The sequence below is a fragment of the Ostrinia nubilalis genome, chromosome 24 (genome assembly GCF_963855985.1).
Source record: "Ostrinia nubilalis chromosome 24, ilOstNubi1.1, whole genome shotgun sequence".
Lineage (NCBI taxonomy): Eukaryota > Metazoa > Arthropoda > Insecta > Lepidoptera > Crambidae > Ostrinia > Ostrinia nubilalis.
Window position 1 is genome coordinate 175,093 of NC_087111.1, and position 23,774 is coordinate 198,866.

Below are 23,774 nucleotides of genomic sequence, written 5' to 3' on the forward strand. Positions count from 1 at the left end.
GTCGTAAAACTTTTCAATAGACTCTGTATTCATATATCGGTTACATTAATTTGAATGATCCATTACGGGCACTGAGTTACATTGAGTTTTGTTGTTATTGATCTCATACAAAGAACTAATGTCACTAACTATAATTTACAAGTTTGTCGTTGTCTCAAGTCCATTTGATATGAGAAAATTAAAAATATGTTTCATGAGCACGGAAACTACGGTAATCAGCCCACTTATGCTACAAATTCTGTAGGTATTTAGCTTTTTATATGAGACCAATTCAGTCAGACAAACGTTGAGCACACCGATGAAGTCTTAAACTAAGTCTAGCGTAACAGATTCGAAGCTTTGGGCAGCGGGAGTGGTGCGACAATGGTGCTGCCAAGACCTCGTTCATAAATTACGAAGCACTTGTAGGATAACCACATATTCAGCATCGCATAAAGATTTATATTATCTTTCCTTGGGCAATTATGAATAGAAACCCCCTTAATAATAAGTAAGTAGATTCAAAACTCAAAGGCAAGCCCACGAATGGCAGTCGTTGGAACAACTGAAATTTTCTTAAACTACTTGCCGAACCAGGACTGATCTCCGCAATTACAAAATAATGTAATTATTGTCTAAGCTAGGAGTGCATACCCTCGGTACGACCCCGCGACGAAGTAAAGCCGGCCGAGCAAGCCCCTTACTTTGTCTCCGTGGCTTCCGCGCACCTGCCAGCACCACTCCGGCCCATAAGCTTGGGGTGACGCAATGTCCGACATAACACCCGACAAAGACACTGAACAGTTTGACCGATAAGTCCTGCCGTCGTTTGGCCACTGAATCGAATCACAACGCTTCACTCTTTTATACCTATGTCATATTTTTATTAATGCAATGATAACCTGGAATCAAAACTTTTCCGTTTCAATTCCTCGTGACATCATTTTACAGTAAAGGAAACAGTCGTAATCAATATAAGAGAGCGAGCGAGTCTCGATTCGGCAGCCTGATTAATAACAGGTTTTATATGGCCACTCGTCTATTATCTCTCATTGTGATTAAAACTAGACAATTTGACCAATAGGCGGCACACGAGTTATTGCAATTTCCAGAGATAACAGACCAATCGTCTCATTGGCCAAAAAGGTGACTCGTTGAAGCTGTTTGTCAACCACTGAGATTACCCCTTTACCAACAAGTCGCACGCATTTTCTTTAGTGTATTGGAAAGTAGTGACAGTTTAAAATGCGTGTGATCTGTTGCATAGCCCTTAAGCCACTTTCTTTAATCTAGCATTGGGTTTACTCTGTTTTCAACATCATTCAGTTAGTAGTTATCGACTACAAACAACCAAAAAGCAGGTACATCGATGTTATACACAGGGACACTATGCTATATTAAAGCAAGTCGCGTGAGTGGACTTACATAGTCTAGGAGAGCTTGCGAAAATAGAATGAATAAACACCGTTTATTACATACAGGGAGATGTCACCCAAACCCGAAAATACTCCGTTATTAAAAATATATTATTGCAATTCAATAAGTGCTATATAATAAGTAAATTCAACTACAACATAAATGACCTCCGCTATCGCGACCTTAACTAAAATTTTATTTCATCCGAGACATATCACTGTGAAGAAATACTCGGCAAAAACAACACACATTAACTTTAGAAAAAACGGCTAGCTTGGTAGAGTATCGTTTCCGAACCACGCTGAAAGTTTAAGACGTTCTGAAGGAGTTTATCGATATCGATTAATAGACCTTAGAAAAAACCGAAACGAACATCATTGGCCATGTTTCCAAAAGATAATGTGGATCATTTTTCGCTACATTTGAGATTGGCGCGGTTTCGAAACTAGCTAAATCGGTCGAAGTATCGATTTTGCCATTGCACAAAAATCGTACTTGCATCGATTTAATATCGTGAGAAAGTAAACAATTAATTTGTTTGTGAATGCTAGGGAATACTTGTGACCGTGTTGTTCAGCTTATTAGCGCTTTGTGTATGTGTGTATTTTATTTAGTATTTGTGGAGACAAGTTTTCGAGCATTCATCCTACAACACTATCGAATTTTTCATGTGAGTCAGCATTTGAACATTCGATTTCTTTACTGTCAGTTTGCATACTATTGGGCAGTTTGTCATTTTAAATTTCTCATTGGTTTCAAATGGCAAATTACTGATTGAAATGAAAAATTCGCGTTCACATGACAAATGACAGACACAACAGGAGTCATTTAAAGTTATCAGTTTGTATCGTTTCCAAAGTTATTTACAAAGACATAATATTCAACTGCTAACCAAAAAGGGATTGAAAACCTTGTTTCAAATCTGTAATCGTAAAAATGAGCGCGGCCGTTTTTCTTTATTTTGCCGCCCGCTTTTTTTAAACTCTGCACCATTTTCGTATCCCCGTGTGCCTTATACAGGGTGGAATTTTGTAATGCCACCTGGAAGGAAAGTACCCTTAATACTGTAGATAGAAAATTTTACTCAAAGAAAACATTCCTTTATTTTTGAAAAGAAAAAGAACTGCATTCATAGATTTTCGAAATTTTTTCGAAAATTTACCCCCATGCCATACACTTTTCTGTAAATAATTACAATAATTTAAGATTTCATGGTTTTCCATTCATTTGATTTATCAAGTTTGTTTGAGAGATTTCATCCTAATACTTAAGCCTAACGATCGATTCAATAAAAATACAGGGTGTAATTTTTAACATATTTTAGTTGGTTCGATTCCCGGGTGTAGCAAGCAAATTTTTGGAAATCTTTGAATGCAGTTCTATTTCTTTTCAAAAATAAAGGAATGTTTTCTTTGCGTAAAAATGTCTATCTACAGTATTAAGAGTACTTTCCCTTCAGGTGGCATTACAAAATTCCACCCTGTATGTTTCCTGCGGTGTCTGCCACCTGCCTGTCGTCACGCGCGTGTAGTGTTGTGTCGCGTCGTGAGTGTCGCGCGTCACTCGTCGTCGGTGTCGGGGTCGCTGGAGTATTCGTTGGGCAGCCGCGGCGGGAACGGCCCGCGAGTCTGTTGTCTGCAACAGACAAAACTTTCAATGAGGGCTATCGTTTTTATACTTAACAGTTGGCACCCTTGGCGATTGACAGGACCTTACTCTACAGTGGCGCCATCTTGATGAGTGCAAATGCGATAGTCCTCCTACCACTTTAGCATTCACCAGTTGGTGCCACTGTTTTCGCTACTAGCAAGAGACAGGACCTTACTCTACAGTGGCGCAAACTGGTGAGCGCTAAAACGATAGCCCTCATTGGTTTGTGCACTGTCTAATGTACAATAAACATAGCATGTGGTGATGTAGACGCGCTAGTGGTGTGCCGCTGGTACACACGCCACTCGCACTACACTAAAGCCCGGTCTGTGAGCACGTAGAATTTTGTCCAATGACCCCAAGCTACCCATCCCAATATAATTACGCGCGAGCGATAAGGATGGGTAGCTAGGGGTCATTGGATAAAATTCTACGTGCTCGCAGACCAGACTATAGACGCTAGGGGCTGTGTGCCGCACTCACGCGAGGCGGCGGTAGTGGTTGAGCCACTCCTCCAGCAGCTGGGCCTGCAGCAGCGGGCGCGCTACAGCTGCCGCCGCTGGTACACACGCCACTCGCACTACACTAGACGCTAGGGGCTGTGTGCCGCACTCACGCGAGGCGGCGGTAGTGGTTGAGCCACTCCTCCAGCAGCTGGGCCTGCAGCAGCGGGCGCGCTACAGCTGCCGCCGCTGGTACACACGCCACTCGCACTACACTAGACGCTAGGGGCTGTGTGCCGCACTCACGCGAGGCGGCGGTAGTGGTTGAGCCACTCCTCCAGCAGCTGGGCCTGCAGCAGCGGGCGCGCTACAGCTGCCGCCGCTGGTACACACGCCACTCGCACTACACTAGACGCTAGGGGCTGTGTGCCGCACTCACGCGAGGCGGCGGTAGTGGTTGAGCCACTCCTCCAGCAGCTGGGCCTGCAGCAGCGGGCGCGCTACAGCTGCCGCCGCTGGTACACACGCCACTCGCACTACACTAGACGCTAGGGGCTGTGTGCCGCACTCACGCGAGGCGGCGGTAGTGGTTGAGCCACTCCTCCAGCAGCTGGGCCTGCAGCAGCGGGCGCGCTACAGCTGCCGCCGCTGGTACACACGCCACTCGCACTACACTAGACGCTAGGGGCTGTGTGCCGCACTCACGCGAGGCGGCGGTAGTGGTTGAGCCACTCCTCCAGCAGCTGGGCCTGCAGCAGCGGGCGCGCTACAGCTGCCGCCGCTGGTACACACGCCACTCGCACTACACTAGACGCTAGGGGCTGTGTGCCGCACTCACGCGAGGCGGCGGTAGTGGTTGAGCCACTCCTCCAGCAGCTGGGCCTGCAGCAGCGGGCGCGCTACAGCTGCCGCCGCTGGTACACACGCCACTCGCACTACACTAGACGCTAGGGGCTGTGTGCCGCACTCACGCGAGGCGGCGGTAGTGGTTGAGCCACTCCTCCAGCAGCTGGGCCTGCAGCAGCGGGCGCGCTACAGCTGCCGCCGCTGGTACACACGCCACTCGCACTACACTAGACGCTAGGGGCTGTGTGCCGCACTCACGCGAGGCGGCGGTAGTGGTTGAGCCACTCCTCCAGCAGCTGGGCCTGCAGCAGCGGGCGCGCTACAGCTGCCGCCGCTGGTACACACGCCACTCGCACTACACTAGACGCTAGGGGCTGTGTGCCGCACTCACGCGAGGCGGCGGTAGTGGTTGAGCCACTCCTCCAGCAGCTGGGCCTGCAGCAGCGGGCGCGCTACAGCTGCCGCCGCTGGTACACACGCCACTCGCACTACACTAGACGCTAGGGGCTGTGTGCCGCACTCACGCGAGGCGGCGGTAGTGGTTGAGCCACTCCTCCAGCAGCTGGGCCTGCAGCAGCGGGCGCGCGTGCAGCTGTTGCCGCGCCGCCAGCACGCCGCCGCTGGTGACGCACGCCGACAGCCAACGCCGGACCACGCCTTCTTCGTCTGCCATCTGTACGAATTAAAAACACTTTAGAATCATGACCATGATCATGACCATAAGCAACTTCAATTGCGCCGATCGAGCTCTCACCTCATCGCAGGTGAGGAAGTGCACCGGCAGTAGCTTCCCCTCGGAGTCCGTCAGCGGCAGGAATGTCATCTCCTCGTTCTCTTCTTGTTGCTCTCTGCAAAAATACATAGATGGTGGCGTGAACTGTCAGATGATTGACTTCTTCTCCTCTATGGCTATTAATTGTGTTTCCACGTTTGCCTTATGCCATTTTGCAAGGCAATCGAAAAAAGCAAAATCGGACGTTACAAAAATGTTACTGACAATGGAAGCCCAAAATAAAATCTGAAATAGATCATGCAAACCCTGAGAAAAAAGAAAAAAAGGAAACAGAAGAAAGCTTGATTCTTCTGTTACCTTTTTTCTAACCTTTCCTTTCCTTGAAACCCTTGCATCTCGAGGGTTCGCGCTCCGCCGCGGTACGCGGGACGACAGATTTAATCATTGTATGCAAGTACCTCAGTTTGTATAGAAAACACGCGCGGCACAACACACTGACAACGCGTCTGCGCGCGGGATTTTTTATATGAAATCACGCGGACCGCGGCGGCGCGCGGCGCAGTGTGATAATCGCCTAAAATCATCATGTCGATTGGACTCACCGGCAGATGTATGTGTGTCGCTGCGAGTAGGGCTCGAGCGGCACGAGCGCGGAGAAGTGTCCGCGCGTGTAGCCCAGGCACAGCGGCGAGCGCGAGCAGAACTCCGGCTCCCACAGCAGCGGCAGGTAGATCCCTACAACAGTCTTCTGGTTCACTCACAATGCAACGCGAAGTAAACCGTAATATTTTATTTATTAGGTATGTTACGGTTAATGTGATAAATTGAAAATTATTAATAATAACCGGTTATTATGAATAATTACCGACAGTCGCGGTAAAAGTGATAAATTAATCACATTTAACAGTGATTATTTAATAATTCAACCTTAGTACTAACAAATTTCTTAAAAGAGAACAACATCTTGTGTACGTGCTAGGGCTTGAATACCGGAATTCCGGAATTTCGTAACTCCGGAATTTCGGATACATTTTTTCCGATATTTCAATTCCGGAACTGAAGCCAATATCGTATTCCGATATTGAAATTTTTCATAAATTATTTTAAATTTTTAAAAACGTTTAAGTATCAAAATAGGTTCTTAGATAAGGAAGTCCTTGAGATATGTATTCGCAACTTTATTAGTAATAATATTAAAGAGGCAATAGGGCGAAACCAAAGCTCCAAAATTTTCGCTAGAGACAACTCTAATGGGCGAAGCCAGCTGAAGAGAGCGGATGATAGAGTAAAACCTGTTAATAGCTCAGCCACAGGACAGTTCCAACAGCTAAGCTAACTCGACACTATACCGAAGATTAGCCGGATATCAGCCCTTACGTGATTAGGATGGCTCTCAAGCAGCTAAAGAACAACAAGGCACCGGGTGATGACGAATAACCTCGGAGCTTCTGAACGCGGCAGGTGATAAGCCGATACTGAAAGTCCTTCATAGACTGTAACTCCGTCTTACTCCAGGGAATAATGCCAGAGGCACGGAACTAATGCTTGGTGGTGTTTTTCTTTAAGAAAGGGGTAAAAGCCTTATTAAGGAATTACATACCCATCTGGGTTCTGACTCTGAGTCATGTCTACAAGCTGTTTTTGAGAGCCATCACGAATAGTCTCGCGCGTAGGTTCGATGACTTATAGTCTCTTGAGGAAGCCAGTTATCGAAACGTTTACTCTACCATATACCGCATCTATACGCTACGGCAGGTTATACAGAAGACCGAAGAGTCTAACTTGCCTACATGCTTGGCGTTCTTTGACTATGAGAAGGTCTTTGAGCCTGGCTGAACACGAGGGCGATTCCTCTGCGATTCCTCTGCAGCGAGCTGTGAGGCAGGGAGATGTAATAATACGTCGAATTCAACTCGGCTGGTCAGCGTTCGGGAAACTACATAACAGCTTTTCGACCAAAACACTTCAGTGCCTAAAGTCGAAAGTCTACAATCAGTGTGTGTTACCAGTAGTGATGACACACGGTTCGGAAACGTGGCCTCTTACTATAAGGCCTTATAATAAGCTCAAAGTTGCACACCATGGTATGGAGAGTGCTATGCTCGGTGTTTCTTTTCGAGATCGAACCAGAAATGAGGAGATTCTTAAACGAACTAAAGTTACCTGACATATAGCGATCGGATTACCAAGCTAAAGTGGCAATGGGCAGGGCACATAGTACGTAGAACAGACGGCCGATGGGGCAAGGTTCTAAAGTGGAGGCCACATACGTGTACGTGTTTGTCGGGAGGCGCTTTCTTTTTTAACCAACTCCGGAACTAGAACCGGAATTCCGGAGTTGAGTGCCCAATATCGGAAATCAGTTCCGGAGTTGAAAACTATCCGATATTGCAAGCCCTAGTACGTGCTCGTGTACAGCCAAACTTTTGAACGTTTTGATATCATATATTAATATAATTTGGCATAATGAGTTTGGAATGTTTCTTGCATAATATTACTTTTCCATGATGCCTATAACATAATGTTTTGATTTAAAGTGAAAAATAGGTTAAGGTGCGGCGGGGGTGGCCCTTGGGCCACCCCTAAGCCGCCTATTTAGTTTTATACACACATAAATGACCTCATATTAATCACATTAACCAAATCATGCGGTAATCCCAACTAATATTATAAATGCGAAAGTAACTCTGTCTGTCTGTCTGTCTGTCTGTCTGTCTGTCTGTCTGTCTGTCTGTCTGTTACGCTTTCCCGCTTAAACCTCGCAACCGATTTTGATGAAATTTGGCATAGAGATAGTTTGAGTCCCGGGAAAGAACATAGGATAGTTTTTATCCCGGTTTTTGAAACAGGGACGCGCGCGATAAAGTTTTTCTGTGACAGACAAAATTCCACGCGGGCGAAGCCGCGGGCGGAAAGCTAGTTATTCATAATAACCGGCGATTATTCATAATTTTCACATTTATCACTTTGACCGTAACAGGTACACCAACAAAGTCACATACAGTGTGCTTTTGCATTGAACGTCGTCGCTAGCGAGTGCGTCAAGATTTTAGTTGACCGCAGTAGACTCCACGGCAACGCGGCGTTCGAATGTGTGTCTCCATAAGTTCTTGAAAGTGTCCGCTACGAACGCTGTACAATCTGTCATTTTTACGCAGTCGCTAGCGATGACGTTAGGAGTAAACTTGCACTAAGCCCTCAGTCCTTCTGTTTCACTCCCAATGCAACACGAAGGAAACCAAACAGCCTTGTAATACTTTATTTATCAGGCACACCAACAAAGTCACATACAGTGTGCTTAGAGAGTTTGCATTGAACTTCCGTCGCTATAGATCATTTCATCCACGAAGACGCGCCCCACCATTCTTGGAGTGTCATCGGTACACGCTAAATTATCCATGAGTGCACACGCACACTACAATAATGCCGCTCGGATTGCTCGGATCAAACTTCCCGCACCCCGCGCGACCTCGACCAAAAATTGGTGGGGCGCGTCTTCGTGGATGAAACGAACTAAAAACCAAACAGCTTCGTAATATTTAATTCATTAGTTACACCACAGAATAATAATAAGTACTAAGTACAGAAGTTTTACTTCGCGAAGGTATTTAAAAAAACGTATGCTCAATGTCATTAACAATATGTTGTAATTTAGCCTGTCTCAAGAGTCAAGCACCATTTTTTGACAAACGTCAGTGATCGGCACTGCGCCGAAGCTAATAGGGCTGACTTCGGTAAAATGATGTGACGTGAGGTGCCAAACTGCGGAAAATGGCGGAGGAAATACATGATTAAGCATGAATTATCATGACTAATATTAACTACTTATTTACCTCTCAGTGTCTTGAGGCAACTTAAAAAAGTACATTCTGTGTTTTTATTATTATTTAGGCAATTAAAAACTGCACAGTATTTTAGTACACCATTTTCTTTATTTTCTACCATAATACACAAGAATACGCGTGCGTGAGTCAATGTTCGCTCGTATGTGAGGCCTTGTCGAATAGTATCCTGTAGGTGGGCCATCGTGCGTGTTTTGTTTTCGATGTAAACTCGCGGAGATGAACAGGCCTGGTTACACCAACAAAGTCACACACAGTGTGCTTTTGCATTGAACGTCGTCGCTAGCGAGTGCGTCAAAAACTCGATGAAGATTTTAGTTGACCGCAGTTGACTCCACGGCAGCGCGGTGTTCGAATGTATGTCTCCATAAGTTCTTGAAAGTATCCGCTAGGGACGCTATACAATCTGTCACACATTTAATGTAATTTTTTTACGCAGTCGCTAGCGATGACGTTAGGAGTAAACTTGCACTAAGCTCAGTACATACATTTTAACATGGTCATCACATGATGCGTATATGACCTCAATTACAGGTATTCACACAGTATATTAGTAGACTAGCTGTGCCCGCGACTTCGTACGCGTGAAAACCCGTTTTCGCAACATTTTTCATTTTTGTTCTGCAACTATTACTCGTAGTGTGATGGTATATAGCCGATAGCCTTCCTCGATAAATGAGCTTTCTAACACTGAAATAATTTTTCAAATCGGACCAGTAGTTCCTAAGATTAGAGCGTTCAAGTAAACAAACAAACTCTTCAGCTTTATAATATTAAGTATAGATAAGTATAGATTTGAAGACGCAGAAGCGAAGCTTGTCTTGAGAGCAGAGTCAGGAGCTGATGAGCGGGCGTCCGCACGCCCTGGAGAACCATTCATCACTATGGATGGTTCTACCGAGGCCTGCGCGCGCTACTGGCTTCGATATCTTCGGGGGTGAAGCAACGCCGCAGGTGTAGGTCGTTTCAAACTTCATCTTCAGTTCAAGATAATTTTATTTCTTTATTTAAGGAGCTTTGTCAAGATGACAATGTCGCTCCATTAGATACTTTAGGTACAATATCTAGGTAATATTTTATGACAATGTATTTGTGACATTATCTAAAATTGGATATCTAAAAAGCTAGAAAAACACAATATAAGGCTCTCGCCTTCTCCAACATAGGAAAAGCCAGGACGAAAGTCAACGATATAACACAAATAAGTGACAATCGATCCAGTGTTCTGGTAAAACCTGGTCCGTTAGCACGTAGAATCCCGTCCAATGACCCCAAGCTACCCATACTTATCGCTCGCGTGTAATTAATTATATTGCTATCGCGACTGTGCGACGGGTGTCCGCAGTGAGTGTGCGAGCGCGACAGCAACATAATTACGTGCGAGCGACAAGGATGGGCAGCTTGGGGTCATTGGACGGAATTCTACGTGCTCACGGACCAGGCTTTAGCATCATTAACCGCACTCACCCTGGAAGCGCGCGAAGCCGAGCGCCTCGCCGCGGAAGGAGTTGACGACGTTGACGCCGTACACGATGATCGGCCGCCGCATTATGTGCGCCAGCACGAACACGTGCAACTGGAAATAATAACAAACGACGGTACTGGTAATGGAAACATAATTTGACATGGAAATATGACACGAAAAATTGTAAATACAAATGTCATCATCATAAATTTATCTGCAGCAGCGCCGCCTGCACGCGCTCCCAGCCCTGCCGGCGGTGACCCACGGCGCGGGTCACGTACCTGGTGCAGCGGCGTGCCGGGGCGCGCGGCGGCGGCCACGAGGCGCGCCCACTCCGCGCGCAGCTGCGCCTCGTCCGGCGCGTACTGCAGCAGCGCCGCCTGCACGCGCTCCCAGCCCTGCCGGCGGTGACCCACGGCGCGGGTCACGTACCTGGTGCAGCGGCGTGCCGGGGCGCGCGGCGGCGGCCACGAGGCGCGCCCACTCCGCGCGCAGCTGCGCCTCGTCCGGCGCGTACTGCAGCAGCGCCGCCTGCACGCGCTCCCAGCCCTGCCGGCGGTGACCCACGGCGCGGGTCACGTACCTGGTGCAGCGGCGTGCCGGGGCGCGCGGCGGCGGCCACGAGGCGCGCCCACTCCGCGCGCAGCTGCGCCTCGTCCGGCGCGTACTGCAGCAGCGCCGCCTGCACGCGCTCCCAGCCCTGCCGGCGGTGACCCACGGCGCGGGTCACGTACCTGGTGCAGCGGCGTGCCGGGGCGCGCGGCGGCGGCCACGAGGCGCGCCCACTCCGCGCGCAGCTGCGCCTCGTCCGGCGCGTACTGCAGCAGCGCCGCCTGCACGCGCTCCCAGCCCTGCCGGCGGTGACCCACGGCGCGGGTCACGTACCTGGTGCAGCGGCGTGCCGGGGCGCGCGGCGGCGGCCACGAGGCGCGCCCACTCCGCGCGCAGCTGCGCCTCGTCCGGCGCGTACTGCAGCAGCGCCGCCTGCACGCGCTCCCAGCCCTGCCGGCGGTGACCCACGGCGCGGGTCACGTACCTGGTGCAGCGGCGTGCCGGGGCGCGCGGCGGCGGCCACGAGGCGCGCCCACTCCGCGCGCAGCTGCGCCTCGTCCGGCGCGTACTGCAGCAGCGCCGCCTGCACGCGCTCCCAGCCCTGCCGGCGGTGACCCACGGCGCGGGTCACGTACCTGGTGCAGCGGCGTGCCGGGGCGCGCGGCGGCGGCCACGAGGCGCGCCCACTCCGCGCGCAGCTGCGCCTCGTCCGGCGCGTACTGCAGCAGCGCCGCCTGCACGCGCTCCCAGCCCTGCCGGCGGTGACCCACGGCGCGGGTCACGTACCTGGTGCAGCGGCGTGCCGGGGCGCGCGGCGGCGGCCACGAGGCGCGCCCACTCCGCGCGCAGCTGCGCCTCGTCCGGCGCGTACTGCAGCAGCGCCGCCTGCACGCGCTCCCAGCCCTGCCAGCGGCTGTAGAAGCTGCCGACATAACTGCACGTTACACCATACACTCGAAGTCAAAGTCAAAATTTCTTTATTTGTTTAGACTAATAAATAGTTCTTACAAATCGTCATTTTGCTCTTAAGGGGCCTCTACATGTCTCATAATCTTTTTACCCTACCAGCGCTTCGAGACCAATATTTGGCAAGTGATGAGAAAAAGCGCCGCAACAAACTCAGTCACCACGGTCTGCCGGTTAATATAAATAAATAGAAATAGCAGTAGTAGGTACAGTCACGGAATGAAAAGGTTCGTCAGTTTTCAAATTGATTCCTTCAACGAATCGCGAGCACATATTACCTTTTGAAACTATGTTACAGAATAATCTCGAGTTAAGAGAAAATAATCTTTAACTGTTCGCCAGTAAAGTTCAAAATTATTCAAATCAAAGTTGTTTGACAATTTAACTTGTCAAGAAGATTATTATGATTGATAAACTAAAACCTTCTTGTTGGTTCAACCTGCCATTAGCTATTAAATAAAAAAAACTACATTTTGTAACATTGCACTGATGGGATGGAAAAATAAACAAGCAAAACCTTATTCGTTAGCAAACGTCATATTTATTTAAATGCTAGCAGCAATGTTTCTTGCACGGTTATGTTGGCAGGTTTGACTCTTACAGTACCTAGTGCAAGCGAAAACCGACACTAAGGTGACGAACCTTTTCATTCCGCGACTGTACATTCGATTCAGGAGCAGTTTACTGAATTTACCATGCATTCTTGTATAGTGTATCTTATAAGAATGGGTATACAAAGGTGAACAACCACTTTCTATGAAGCGTTGGGCCCAGTACTAAGTTTTTTGTACAGCTACAAATTTTATGTCGTTTTTATGCCTTCATAAACTAGTTTATTATTGTGTTTATTTGAGGTTGCTAACTAATGTCATTCTCGAGAAAACTAAATTAGAAAAAATGTTACTTTTATACAAAATCCAGTCGTCAGTTACCCAAATCGCAAGCAGAATCCGTTTGAAATAGCATAAAATGTTATTAATCGATAGTTTTATTTCTTCTTCTTCTTTTAATTTGTTTTAATTCAATTCAACAAGCATTCGCAATAGTCTCATCTTAGATTAATAAGTCTCATCTGTGATTCGCAAGTGACATTTTTAGACATACTCTCTAATCTGTGGTGACATTGCTGCATTGACAGATGACAAAACGAATTATTTTCATTCAATAATTCATTCAATCATTTTAGTTTTGTCATCTGTCAGTACAAACCTTCTTAAAGATCAAATACACTGAATTGTCCCACCCGTGACATTGACAGGGGGCGCCACCGTCAATAGCGGATCGCTGGTTCCGATTTTTGCCATGTTAGAAACTATATAGTTGAACGATGGTGGCGCCCCCCTGTCAATGAGTTTGGTGGGACAGTATAGTGTATTGAGTCTTTAATTGATTGACTTTTAACGTTCCATTTTACGTTATCTTAGATTAAATCATTAATTCGTTTTTATTATTGTATAAGACTTACGACATTAGTTAAAATTATAATTTTTACCGTAAAATACTCCCTAATGTATGCGTAATATAATATCAAAAACCTACCAATGTACAACTCTGTACAAACTTGGGCCCAAAATGGTTGTTCTCCATTGCGTGGTATATTAAACAAGGTCGAAGCTGGAGATTGGACACAATTGTCATTGTATCTTTACGTGATCGAATCAGAAATGAGGAGATCCGTAAACGAACTACGCAACATGTTCAACAGCGTTCGGGAAACTACGCAACATCTTTTAGTCCAAAATACCTCAGTGCCTGAAGACAAAAGTCTACAACCAATGTGTGTTACCGGTGATAACTTATGGCTCGGAAACGTGGCCTCTCACTTTAGGCCTTATACAGAGGCTCAAAGTCGCACAGCGTGCTATGGAGAGGGCTATGCTTGGTGTTTCTTTGCGAGATCGAATCAGAAATGAGGAATCCATAAACGAACTAAAGTCGCTGACATAGCCCGACGGATTACCAAGCTGACGTGGCAATGGGCAGAGCACATAGTACGCAGAACTGACGGCCGATGGGGAATCAAGGTTCTGGAGTGGAGGTGGTCCGACACACAAGGTGGTCCGACGACATCACAAAGTAGCAGGAAAGCGCTGGACGCAGGCCGCTACCAACCGGGCAACATGGAAAGCATTGGGGGAGGCCTATGTTCAGCGGTGGACGTCCTGTGGCTGAGACGATGATGTTGTCATTGCCTATTATCCGACATTTCCTTCGGCTACTTCTTACAGAACGGGTTGGATAATTAGTGGTATCTTATAATAAATAAATTACTAACATAGTTGCATTCTGGGAGTGGGTAGTCAATGCGAAAAATCGCTCAACGGTTGGAATGTGCAGGTGTCAAAATGTCCATAGGGACCGGCTATTAGTGTAGCAAAAAGTATGAACGTCAAAAAGTCCCAGTGTCAAAATGTACATTATCACCATGGTTACAATGGTTTAGTGACAAATGGTACACATCACAAAATACAAGTACAACAAAAGGTGTGATAGATAAAATGATCAACTGATATATTGTGCTCATGATTAAATTAATAAAATTAAATGTCAAAATGTTCAATGTTCTTGTAGTCCAGTCAATAAAGAGTTTTTTGGATATTTTTACCTTGATGCATTTAAACACGTGTTAACGTTAGCTATTATACAATAAGACGCTTGTTTGAATAAACCCGAAGACATTTTAACTTTAGATCATTTTAACCATTGCTCATTTCGACGTTCATACTTTTTGCCACACTAACAGCCGGTCCGTATGGACATTTTGACACCTGCACATTCCAACCGTTGAGCCATTTTTCGCATTGACTACCGACTCCCAGAATGCATAGTTGTATAAGGCACCCATTCACTAACCATGTGGATCATTGTTATCTTTAAATGAATAAATAGAATTGAATTGTGTCAGTACTCGCCTCCTGTGCGCGTGGTGCAGCGAGTCGGCGAGCGCGGCGCGCAGCGCGTTGTGGCGGTCGAACACGCCGTAGGCCGCCTGGCACACGGCGTCGGGCAGGCAGTCGCCGGCCGAGCGGTTCCACAGCGCGTACAGCCGCGACCCTGCAAACAGTGACGTTAGGGGCCGTTCAAGTATTACGTAAGCAGATTTCTTACCATTTTTTACCCCCCCCGCCCCCCTTGTCATCAAAAGTAAGCAAAGCACTTACCCCCTCCCCCTATGCTTACGTAAACATTTTGTTATAAATGTTTTTATATTGTCATTTTTCAAATAGGAAAATTCATGAAAATATTAGGTTTAACTGATACACATAGAGTAGGAACAAAAAAATATAATCAGAAAAAAAGAACATAACAAACATAATTGCATCAATTATGCATCAACATAAACACAAATGATAACTTTCAATGCTTACAATACGTTTAGTATCCAAACAAAACACGCGCGCGGGAGGCCGGCCTCGCGTATAATAATAATATTTTATGCGGACTAGGACTCTCAAATTTCAATGGGCAATGTCGGCACGAGAGTTAATTATTAGACAAGTAAATAGCGCACGGTAATTTCCCTAATGTGCGGTAATTCCCCTAATCAGTTCTCAAAGCGAGTGCCTACGCATATGTATTATTTGCGGGAATCCCGAAAAAACGTAAATAACTAACGATTACGTAATCATCATCTAGACCCCCCTACCCCCCATGTCATCAAAATAAGCAAAACAGAGACCCCCCCACCCCCCTTGGTGCTTACGTAATACTTGAACGGCCCCTTAGCACCTGATGACCATGGCTTAGCAAGCCTATTGTACAAGTCCCAAAAAGCCCACAGGTAGTAACTTGAATAAAAGCAAGATTCCAGTGGCAAGTCTCATTTATTCCAAACCAAATTTGACTATACAGTCAAATTTGATTCGGAACAACCTACATACGTAGGGGCCGTCTAAAACTTACATACCGCGGTTCAACCTACAGACAGAACATCTATCGGTAACTCAATACACTACATAATTATGCTTAACATTGAACACCTATGCTTGCTATGCCATCCGCGTGACACGTCAGACGTCACTCTGCCACGCAGATGGCTAGCGACGTGTGCCATTGAATAAAATATTTTTTACTCAATTTAAACCAAAATTTAGCACTTATGGATGAACATTAAAAATATTTTTTACAAAAAAGGTCTCAGCCCTTTAGGGCTATATTTCACCGGGACACCATGGCGGCGCAACCAGTCGCCGCTACCAACAAAATGTATACAGCTTTGCGCAACCAAACGGACACCAGGTGAGTAACTCTCTATAGAACTGTATACATTTTGTTAGTAGCGGCGACTAGTTGCGCCGCCATGGTGTCCCGGTGAAATATAGCCCTTAGTGAGCCGTTGTCTCTCATCTTTTGGGCCCAACTAACTTCGAGACAAAAGAAACGACAGAACAAATTTAGTCACCACTACGTAATCGTCAGTAGTAGCTAAATTCAATTATGTGCAGACTGGAATGCAATTAGTGTCAGGTCAGCTCACGAGTGAGTACTATCATCATCGGTTGCTATCCAACATCCTGATGCGTGCGCTTCATATGATTCTGTGGCTCGACTATTACCTGGCGCGGCAACCAAATAAAAAGCCGGACAGGCCGGACAAGTCCCTAAAAAGCCGGACGCCTGGCAACCCTAGGTGTGGAGGAGAATGAAAGAAAGAAAGATACATTTATTACAATGGACATCACACAAATACAGGCAATTACATAGACATGACAGTGGCACATAATAATGGAAGAAGAAAAAATAAAAATAAAAAGTAAACTGAGCAGTGCCACCCATCCACCAACAAGATGCCCACTGCAACGGGACCCCACTCAGCATGTGCCGTGGCCCACGGTGACGAAGGCCACGGCGCTGGTTTTCAGTGTGCCCCATGCCGAGTGAGGGTCACGGACCATTGGTAAAATAAATAAAATAGTGCGCTGCATAAAATTGTCTAGATGAACATACATAAATAGTAATATTAGTGCACAGATAAATACAAAAGGCGGGAAATCGGTAAGGATGACAAGACTACGTTTATTAAGAATGACGGGAGTTACCCAGCGTGACGGAGAGCTCGTGGCTCCAGTTGATGAGCGGCGGCTCGGCCTCGAGCGTCTGCTGCGCGTCGCGGTCCAACAGCTCGGAGAACAGCTGCTCCTGTATGGCCGCCGGGAGCTCCTCGATCTCTGCACAAATATACAATAGGCTAATTTCCTAAAAAGAAAAACTTATTCTGTCAATGAGGGCTATCGTTTTTATACTTAACAGTTGGCACCCCTGGCGATTGACAGGACCTTACTCTACAGTGGCGCCATCTTGATGAGTGCAAATGCGATAGTCCTCCTACCACTTTAGCGCTCACCAGTTGGTGCCACTGTCTTCGCTACTAGCAAGTGACAGGACCTTACTCTACAGTGGCGCTAACTGGTGAGCGCTAAAACGATAGCCCTCATTACATTATAAAAAAATATTGGACACGTATATTTTTATTTGTCAATCAGACAAGTAATTCCGAAGTTATGATGCGTTGAAGTTCCGAGTGACATCACAAAATGCTACACTTTTAAGCACGCCTTGACGTCACGGGCCTCTTCTTTTAAAAGGCGCACTTTATCTCCTTAAATTTTCATTACTTTGAACAATTTAAAAATACGTGTCGAGTATTTTTCGATAAGTTAACCGACGGATTAATTCACTCTTGCTTTTTTACCCAGAAAACATCCCTATGATTGGCCAAGCTTAAATAATATTTTTTCAAAAACATTTTTATTTCTTTATCAATCTTTTATAAATACATAAAATGCACACGTAACTAAAATAGTCATTTACATCACACTAATAAAGGCGAAAGTTTGTGAGTGTGTACCATTATTACTTGGCCTTACCTAGATTTGTCAATACTCAATAATACTCGTACCACACACTGTTTACTAGAAGTAGAATGGCTTACAAATTCGAGTACAATTATTTATTTACATAACACAGCTACGGAGAACAAACACATCGTAAAGTCTCATAAGTTATGGTTCCGTCAGATAAATTGTTTGAAACGCGGTTTTCTATTTAATACATGAAAACGTGAGAAAATACTTGAGGTAAAAGTTGGCGCGTTTAAGAAACAAGGCCAAAAGCTATAATAATAACAACATAACCAATACTCTCCGATCGACGCCGCGTGCACGTGCCAAATTGATTTTAACGGCGCCGTAAATCAATGACTCAACGAACAACAAAGGAGGATTAGTCGATTCGGCACACAAATCTCCAAATTAATGAGTCGATATACGTCACAAACCTCGTCTGTGATAGACTAAAGATAACTATACAGGGTGTTAGGTAAATGGGTATGTCGTAGAATATTGATTGTCATATAATTACTTAGTTATCATTTTAATAAAAATAAAACCAAATAATATTAACAACATTAATTTTAAATGTAATAAATTATAATTTGATTTATTGTAAATGTCTAGTTATGTTATAAAATAGTTTGCAGTAAGTAAAAGGAGTTGTATTGACCGCACCGAGACAGGTCGGGCGCTACCTGCTAGCCGGTTTGGGTGGGGATGGCTGTATAAAAGAACGAGCACGACCGTAGTCGTGGCATTCTGGCCTCACCCGCCGCTCGGTATTGTTGTCTCGGTGCTGTCGTGAGACTGATCGAATATGATTATTGTTATTATTGTATTCTCACCGAAATACAACAATCTATAGTGTAAAAACACATCGTTTTATTTAACTTCCTGATGAAACATAATGTCTTGCCCCTTCTGACCGTTCTCCAACAGGTATATTATTATGAGCCGACACTAGCCCATGTTAACATAGGCATATAAATGGTATGGTGAAGTCAGAAATTTGATATCATCATTTTATTTTTTTTAATTTTCATACAAAATAAATTGTATAAAATCCGATTTGTATGAAAAATAAAATAATTAAAAGGAAGATATCAATTTTCTGACTTCACCATACCATTTATATGACCAAGTTAACATGGGCTAGTGTCGGCTTATATACCCATTTACCTAACATCCTGTATACTAAAATACGTCGTACGTGCATGTAATCGTTGAAGATCTCAAATCGATTAAGTCATGAATACATTTAAATTGAGGTAAAATAGGCTAGTTTCCTAAAAAAAAATGATACATTACATTATCAAAAAATATTGGACACGTATATTTTATTTTTATTTTCTAATATCTCTCATCCCCTCTGCTTGTACATGTCTGTCTTGTTGGTTGTCCTAAATAAATAAATAATAAAAGAAATACCTAATTACGAAGTTATGATGCGTTGTAGTTCTGCGTGACGTCACAAAGTGCTACACTTTTAAGCACGCCTTGACGTCACGGGCCTCTTCTTTTGAACTTTGGCGATTATCTCTTTAAAGGACATCATCCATTTTGGTCCAAAATCAAAAGTGCCGGCCAAAAAATAAAAGTGCTGTATTCTGATAGAATACGTCCGCCTTAGCATTTATTACTATGACACCAAAGCTGTAGCACCACTGTGCATCGTAGTATTTGAGCTCTAAAAATATATGAAACGACTGACTTTGATCTCAAATACTACGATGCACAGTGGTGCTACAGCTTTGGTGTCATAGTAACAAATACTAAGGCGGACGTATTCTGTCAGAATACAGCACTTTTTTTTTTATTGGCCGACATTTTTGATTTTGAACAAAAAATGTATGAATCGTCGATGAATTTTAGATCTCAAATACTCGACGCACAGTGGTGCTACAGCTTTGGTGCCATAGTAACAAATGCTAAGGCGGACGTATTCTGTCAGAAGACAGCACTTTTTTTTTTATTGGCCGACACTTTTGATTTTGAACAAAAAATGTATGAATAATCGATGACTTTTAGATCTCAAATACTCGACGCACAGTGGAGCTACGGCTTTGGTGCCATAGTAACAAATGCTAAGGCAGACGTATTCTGTCAGAATACAGCACTTTTTTTTGTTGGCCGGCACTTTTGATTTTGGACCAAAAATATATGAAACGTGGATGATGTCCTTTTCATTAGTTTAAAAAGTGAAAAATACTCGACTAGATTTTTGATACGATAAGTGCCACTTGTGGTCTAAACTGAATAAAATATTTTTGATTTGATTTGGTGTTCGGACACGTTCAGTTACTAAATTACTCGCCACTCGAGTAAGTTACTCGATTAGTGCGAACAAGGCTTTTAGTCTGCGGGTACGAAACTGGCGGCGGCGATGAGTAGTATTACGATCGCCCCGCTCCGCCACGCCCGTTTCGTGCGCGTCACCATTATAATGTCAATGTTGTTGTATGTGTTACAGTCAAAACTCATAATCGGTTAAAACCACTTACATCACTTTTGACTGATTTTCACACTTGGTCAAAACCATTTTTGACTGATTTTTGCAGTCAATAGTGATTTTGTCCGATTGTAAGTTTTAACTGTAACATATGCATCGCCGCCGCTCTGCCGTCGCGTCGCCTCGCCATCGCTCGGCCGTCACCAGTTTCGTGCCTGCAGACTTAGAGTATGTGGATGATATCCAGTCGTGGCTGGAGCCTACCTGCGGGCAGCGCGAAGGTGCTGAGCTCGTTGATGTAGCGGCACGGGAAGCTGCCCTTCTTGTGGCGCACGCAGCCCGCCATGTGCCGCCGGATGGCCGCCGCCAGGTCCGGCGCTGCAATAATACAACCATAGTGCAATCATGTTGTAAAAACTCAGTAAAAAACTCAGTAAAACTCATTTATTTCTGTAAGTAGGCTTTAAAAAAGCACTTTTACACGTCCCAGTATTAACCCTACCACTGCTTCAGGACAATAAATGGGCCAGTGCTGAGAAGAAACAGCGCAAGAAACTCAGACACTATTGTCAGCCTCTTTTTCAAAGGTTTACAGGTTTTCAAAATACATAGTTATAGATATTTATGCGAGCTAGGCAGTTACGCATCCCAAACATTTTTATCTTTTAAATAATTATCGACTTTATAATAGCCCTTTTTCATTAAGGTACTTTGAGAGATTGACACATGTTTCAGAATGTACTTGGGCTCGGCAGAGGCGAGTAGAGAAGTTAGGGACCATAAGCCACAAGCGCGTGCGCTATTGACAGATTGAGGCGTTTCATCGTCACTTGGGCTCGGCGGAAACTAGTGTGAAACCCTTCAATAGAGTATTTGACACCACCAATCAATTGACGTACTTTTTAAAACTGTCAAAACGAGACACTCCCATAGATTGTGTATGGCAATACAAGCTACATTTTTCAATTACAATGCAACCAAATCTTAATTTACAGGTAGGTAATTTAAAATTAATAAAGTTTTTAAAACCAGAACGAAGTTTTTTTTTAAATTTTCGACTCAGCCGAGGCCAGAGGAGTATAAATAAAGGCAGTAGCGGCGTAAGGGGGGGGGCGGTGGGGGCGGTCCGCCCCGGGTGCCAAGCATCAGGGGGTGACACAAGTCCGCTGATTAGTACTCACTGGCGCATCTGCATGGCAAGTCTGCGGTTTACGTCATGATGAGGGAGGGGGGGGGGGGGTGCGATTGTCCTTCGAATCGTTAGGTAACCAGGGTGTCCACTGCAAATGTTCGAAAAAATTCCCTGACTTTTCCCTGACTTTCCCTGACAATTTTTTCAAAATTCCCTGACCAACTATGTATACAACGTGTCCCAAAATTCAAGGATAAGCCGACGCCACAGGATGGACATAGTCATGACTACTTTAGGAAAAATAAGGAAAAAAATCTATCTCAATTATTTTTTTACTTACACAATAAATTATGAAATTCAACGAAAATTGACACCCCTTATGATATTTTACATTACCAAGACCACAATTTTTCAATTATTCCTGGTTTTCTGTTCATATCGGCAACTTAAGTAGTGCTGCTGTTCACCCCAACTCTTAAAACCCCCAGAATCCTTGCAGTTTTTACACAAAAGTTAATCAAAATATTTTATTTCCTTAAAATTTTGAACGATTTTTACTTTCACTCCACTTTGAATCATCGTTTTGTAAAAAAAAGTATGAACACTACTGCGGCAAGTTTTTTTAAAAAGTTGACGCAACTATCCAAGATTCCAAAATGGTACTCTAAGAAACCTAGTCGCAAAAAAGATATGCGTACCATTTTTACAAGCACTTCGCTTGTAAGTTAGTATGGGATAAATCTTACAACTGAATTTAAAACCAGTTCTCCTTAATCAATTGAGCTGAAATTTGGTATACTTGTGTAAGTACGATGACAATGCAATATTATGGTACCATTGAGCTGGATGGAGTCAGAGTCAGAGAGACATTGAGATAGGAACTCTTAACTTGGGACGTGTAAAAGTGCTTTTTTTAAGCCTATTTACAGAAATAAATGAGTTTTAATGAGTTTTTTTAACGAAACGGCGGAATTGCATCTAGTTTGGGTTCGTTGGACTTGTCTTTTCGAGCACTTTAGTGCTAGATGATGTCCAGGGTACTGATGATGAAGTCAAGAGGTAGCAGGAGCTGGCCATAGGAAGTCCTAAATGAAACGGCGGAAGCTTATCGAGTTTGGGTTCGTTGGATTTGTCTTCCCGAGCACTTAGGCCATGAGATTGAGAAACAACTAAAAAGTTTAAAATAAAGTTGTAATAAAAAAAAACTTTTTTAAAAACAAGCTTGACTTCGTTTGAAAATTATAATTGATTTCATCATCAGGACCCTGGACATCATCTAGCACTAAAGTGCTCTAAAAGACAAATCCAACGAACCCAAACTAGATGCAATTCCGCCGTTTCGTTTAGAAGTTCCTGTGGCCACCTCCAGTTTCAGCTCAATGGTACCATAATATTGCATTTTCATCGTACTTACATAAGTATACCAAATTTCAGCTCAATCGGTTGAGGAGAACTGGTTTTAAATTCAGTTGCAAGATTTATCCCATACTAACTAACAAGCGAAGTGCTTGTACGCATATCTTTTTTGCGACTAGACTTCTTAGAGTATTATACCATTTTGGAATCTTGGATAGTTGCGTCAACTTTATAAAAGCTTGCCGCAGTAGTGTTCATACTTTTTTTTTACAAAACGATAAGTAAAAGTGGAGTGAAAGTAAAAATCGTTCAAAATTTTAAGGAAATAAAATATTTTGATTAACTTTTGTGAAAAAACTGCAAGGATTCTGGGGGTTTTAAGAGTTGGGGTGGACAGCAACACTACTTAAGTTGCCGATACAAACAAAACAACAGAAATATTTGAAAAATGGTGGTCGTGGTAATGTAAAATATCATAAGGGGTGTCAATATTCAAAGAATTTCGTAATTTATTGTGTAACTTAAAAAATAATTGAGATAGATTTTTTTTCTTATTTTTCCTAAAGTAGTCATGACTACGTCCGACTACGTCCATCCTGCGGCGCCGGCTTATCCTTGAATTTTGGGACACGTTGACTTTTCGGATAGATCCAGTTAATTCTGTAACCTATTACTGATATCGTTTGAAAGAGCTCGTGAAGCACTTTCAAGATCAGTAAGCAGTTTTTCGATATCTTGTGTAGTTTAGAAATAATCGAATGAGATCACTTATCGTTTCCACCCTGTATTAATAGCACTCACAGTGAACTGCTCACTAGTCTGCACTCAATAATCAAATCAATAAATAATTATAAAAAAAATATAAATAAACATAAGTTATAAGTTGCACTTTCACATCGACAATAGAAAATATATCATTTTACTGAAACAAAAAAGTACAACTATTAAAACATAATCTAGTTATGACAAAAAAAATCATAACATAGATCACTCTAATCCTGAAAAAAAAAACTATATGAAAGTAATCTAATTATGAACAAAATTATGTCATAATTTAGATCAATCCACTTCATTAGATAAAAAACTAAAAAGGAGTAATATAATTATGACTAAA

The 23,774-nt window shown here is 44.1% G+C and overlaps 1 protein-coding gene across 1 annotated transcript in view; it reads right to left on the reverse strand.

Annotated features, from left to right (window-relative positions):
* Positions 1-792: 792 nt before the first annotated feature.
* Positions 793-23,774, reverse strand: part of LOC135083951 (ubiquitin thioesterase trabid) — a 41,620-nt gene continuing 18,638 nt past the window's right edge. Inside the window, exons 10-18 of the mRNA XM_063978715.1 lie at positions 20,437-20,550; positions 16,932-17,060; positions 14,805-14,946; positions 11,713-11,848; positions 10,377-10,485; positions 5,670-5,802; positions 5,089-5,182; positions 3,529-5,007; positions 793-3,030 (exon numbers count right to left, since the gene is read on the reverse strand). Of these exons, the coding sequence (XP_063834785.1) occupies positions 4,855-5,007; positions 5,089-5,182; positions 5,670-5,802; positions 10,377-10,485; positions 11,713-11,848; positions 14,805-14,946; positions 16,932-17,060; positions 20,437-20,550 (1,010 nt within the window). The 3' untranslated portion in view covers positions 793-3,030; positions 3,529-4,854. The remainder of the gene's footprint in view (positions 3,031-3,528; positions 5,008-5,088; positions 5,183-5,669; positions 5,803-10,376; positions 10,486-11,712; positions 11,849-14,804; positions 14,947-16,931; positions 17,061-20,436; positions 20,551-23,774) is intronic.